At 41.9% G+C, this 4,412-nt stretch overlaps 1 protein-coding gene across 1 annotated transcript in view; it reads left to right on the forward strand.

Moving 5' to 3' along the window:
* Positions 1-446: 446 nt before the first annotated feature.
* ephx4 (epoxide hydrolase 4) overlaps positions 447-4,412 on the forward strand; it is a gene marked incomplete at its 5' end in the record, with an annotated part of 9,946 nt that continues 5,980 nt past the window's right edge. The window contains 3 exons of the mRNA XM_080770189.1: positions 447-689; positions 1,543-1,628; positions 3,361-3,518. Coding sequence (XP_080626315.1) covers positions 447-689; positions 1,543-1,628; positions 3,361-3,518 — 487 coding nt within the window. The remainder of the gene's footprint in view (positions 690-1,542; positions 1,629-3,360; positions 3,519-4,412) is intronic.

Consider the following 4,412-nt stretch of genomic DNA (forward strand, 5'->3'; position numbering starts at 1 on the left):
ATTTTGTTGCAGACAAATTCGTGTCTGGTATAGGCGATATTATAAAGTGTGCCATAAGCTTTTTAAATCAGTGCAGTGTTGATACAGTCGTCGCACCACGTGAGGGATTAGATTATAGGCTACAGAATCATCTAAAACTGGTTAACTGGCCTATTACGGGCTGTCTCGTCTTGTATTTGGATTTGCCTCCCACGGTCGTCAACACCCTGTTCAGCTGAACAACCTTCGCTGTCACAACGCAAGCGTGAATTCTGACGTGATGCTCCTGCTGCCACCGTTCCGTTCAGTCGCTCACCGGGATCCTCCCTACAGACAGTCGTGCGTAGATGCGCTGTTAACGAGACAACGGGCTTGTCAGAGCAAATTTTCCACAGAAACGGGCAATTTACGGAAATAAATCAATAGGTTTACGGGATCCCGGATTGATTTCCTGCGGCAATGTAAAGATGGCGAGAGTGCTCCACAACTTGCTGTTATTAATGTTCAGACTTGCGCTAAAAATCAGAGTTTGGGGGTATTGGTCATTGATATACGGTTATTGTGCTGTTTGCACCGCCGTAGCCCTGCTGAAACTTTGGTGGAACATAATTTTAAGGCCGACAACAACCTTCCAGTGGGGGATTCGTGAAACCCCCCCGGCTTGTCTAAATGACACGTCCTTGGGAACCCACTGTTATGTTAGAATAAAGGTAAGACATAGTGAAAGGTGTCTCGTGCAAGGAAACAGCCCATGCATTGTGTGTGTGTTTAGCCTATGCTGTGTGTGGGAGAGCAGTCGCATGCGTAGGATAAAGCAATGCAATGCCGAAACACCTTGCTTGCCATGTCGTGTCGTGAAAGACAAATAGGCCTGCTTAGTGTGCAAATTTACGAGGCATCTGTTTATTTTGAGTGGTTTTGACTGAGTGAAAACGTTGATTTGGTGCGCATTGTTCTGCTGGCCGGCGCTCAGGTGGTGCTGAAAGGACAGCTCCTGGTGGCGTTTGATCGTGCAGAATGTCAGCAATCATGCTGCTTTATAGAATCATCACCAAAGTAACCAATACGTATGAATGTGTTCAACATTAATGTAATTAAATGAGGAAAAGTAAGCACTTCATTCGAGCGCGAAGGAACATCCGACCTTGTTTACAAGCTGATTCTTAAATCACCATTAACATTATAAGCAAACTTTTTGTCTGAGCAGCTTCATTCAATCCATTACTTTATTACAGTCAGGTAGTCATTGATATGATAATGTTGTCGGTGGTATACATTTAAGCATTTTTGGTTCTGAAACTCTTCATGAAACTAGAATAAGCGTCATGTGAAATAAACTTAATTTATTATCATATATAGCCTCGGTAGCAGGCTTTCATTTTCTTCGGTGACATTCCAGTATTTATTTTCTATGAGTCGGTTTGGACTGGAGGAATGATGGTGATTCCGAATCCTAACTCAAAGTATAGGCATATAACTTTGTTTATAATATATGCTCTCTGTACCTATAAATTGGACTCCAGGTGTAGGTTTTGGTATAATGGCTCTGTGCCTCCCATCCAGGAGTCTGGCCTCAGGTTCCACTATGTTGCTGCTGGAGAGAGAGGAAAGCCACTGATGCTGTTTTTACATGGATTCCCAGAGTTCTGGTAGGGGTGTGTGTATGTGTGTGTGTGTGTGTGTGTGTGTGTGTGTGTGTGTTACTCCACTTCACCACTTTTCAACCTATCTTCATATAGCCTAATTAGTCCTCCCTAATGATCATGATAAAATGCCACAATCTTTTCTCTATACTCGTGTCTCATGGGAGGGCTGGGGTGCAATCGCACTATTGCACTGTTTATGTTTTGTTTTATTTTATTTTATTATATCTCAGTTTTGTTTCATAATAATCCCTTCATTTGTAATAGGATGTTTGCTCTATATGGCCTGTAATATTATCATTACATGTCTGTCATATAGGGTTTCTGGGACACAGAAACAAATTTATTCCAGTGGGAATTACTTCATTGACAGAACATTTAGTCCTGGACTAGACTTAATGTGTCCGCGGGGACAAGGTCCAAACCGTTCAAGATCTAGTTCCTCTCGGTATAATGAAAGAACTGTTATCGAGCCTCGAGTGGGTGTGGGAACGCTCTTGGAATGGGGCCAATTAAGGAAGTGGTCGACTGTCGAGTGCTGTAAGCGTATCCATATCTCAGGCATATTATCAGAGCTGCAGAAGACAGGACATAGCTAGATTAATTTACAATAGTGAGTTTCTTTCCTGCTTCCCTGGTCATATGGTATTTCACAGGGATAAAACTCCATGGTGCTAGAGACATGAATCCATCACTTGAGTTATTCTTAAAATCTATATGTTTACTAGGCACGTAACGATTGTGTAACAATACACTCAACTCACGATACGATACGTATCACGATACGATTTTTCACGATATTTTAAACACAAAATTATTTTCCAGACAAATGACGTGCGTGTGTGCGTGCGTGCGTGGCAAGCCTTGCTTGCTTTTAAACTCATCTATATTCAAAGATGTTGTCAGTGTGGGGCTCTCATCCTGAGTCATCAGATTCACAGTTAGGGATCTGCATCTCGCTTCTCATATGCTGGGTAAAGAAGGAAGAGGGGGTTTTAGTTCTGAGGAGAAAGATTCTACAGCTGACAAGATCTTCAATTAGAGAGTCATCCCAGTTCACATCACAAGTGGGCAGATTAGAATCTGAAACACCTTCTATTATACAAAGGTGACCTTCATCCAGTTGGAAAGAGTGTCTGGTCTAAAAAGTTTGTTTTGGTTTATGTTTACTTTGAATACATAAGAGATTTAACAGATTCAATGTAAGTTGTATACCCTTCTGACATTGTAGTAGTTTTGTATTAACCCAATTTTCAGCAGAGGTAAATAAAGTACTTGGGCCCAATTCACTAAGCTGTTTACACCCATGTTGTGGGTGTATAGGAATTTTCCAAACTTCCCACATTAGTAGTTTGATTCAGTATTATTCTTTTGTCTGTGAATTTTGCGGAGGGCCGCTCTTTCTCAAGTCTGCTCGGATGCAGACCTACATGCATGGGACCAAAGCTTGCTGTCATTAGAATGCCTTATTCTAGACTACTAACGTGGGAAGTTTGGTCAATTCCTTTACACCCAAAATATGAGTGTAAACAGTTTAGTAAATCGGGCCCCTTGTGTTTTGGTGATTGGAGTCAACTAGATTATTCTTGCATGATTCACACATAGACTATAACACTAATGACATACACACTTTTGTTACAATACAATGTAACAAAACTAAAAAGCTTTTCAACAGACAAATTGGCAGCATTTTTTAATGTAGGATAAGTCTAGTGTATTTTGTTTGTGTGTGCTTCAGGTTCTCGTGGCGCCACCAGCTTCGCGAGTTTAAGAGTGAATTCCGTGTGGTGGCCATCGACATGCGCGGCTATGGGGAGTCCGATGTGCCCCAGTCCACTGAAAGTTACCGCTTTGATTACCTGGTAACTGACATAAAGGACATCGTGGAATATCTGGGTAAGGGAGCACAGGATAACTTTCTATTCTTTCTATCACACGTCTGCCTTACTTCTCACAGAGAGATTGGTGCCATGACACAATGTCCTGTATCCAACTTAAACTTATTTATCATTCCTATGCTGTGTGTGGACAGCCTCTGGGGTTTGGTGGAGTATGGTAATGCTTTTCGCGACCCATGTTTATTGCACATGGGAGCTTGTGATAGAATGGAGTCCAACCCCCATTTTGACCTGGGGACGACTTCTTTTTTTGTTGTCAATTAGTTCCTCCCCACACACATATGTTGTCGCTGCTGGTGTATCAGTAATGCATGCATGCAGTAATCCCGGCTTCCCTCCTCCAAACATGGTTCGTATAGATGCTCGACAAAGCTAGATGCACCACGGTGGATTCAAACCCATAACCTGCACAGTGGGCATGCAGGGCTGTCTGCAAACTACAGTTCCTCCAGCACAACAAAATAAACAGTTGTGTAGGCCTACGCTTTAAAATTGTCCCATTTTCATCAATAACTATACCAGTCTTGATGAAAGCAACAAAGTTATTTTGTTCTGTAATGGAACTCATGATACAGCCTTGGGGCTACTTGCTGCCTGCAAAATACTCTGAATTGACATCAGAAGCTTATGTGTTCTTGTTCTATGAGATTTGTAGCAGAGAGGGGTCGATGTGTTCACTAATAGGTTTTTAGTTGTTGTTGTTGGTGATCCTGTTTGAATCTTCAACAGGCCATTTAGGAAATTAGCTGATAACAGGGCACCATGGAATGCTAATTAGTAAATCAATACTTGAGATGTCTCCATTTGTCATATTCTCTTTTCAATCTCCCTATCTGTACCCCTCACCAGGGTTATATTTTCTGGGAGTGGATGCATCTTTCTGCTTTTGACA

Source organism: Protomyctophum bolini, assembly GCF_963924005.1.
Source record: "Protomyctophum bolini genome assembly, chromosome: 8".
Lineage (NCBI taxonomy): Eukaryota > Metazoa > Chordata > Actinopteri > Myctophiformes > Myctophidae > Protomyctophum > Protomyctophum bolini.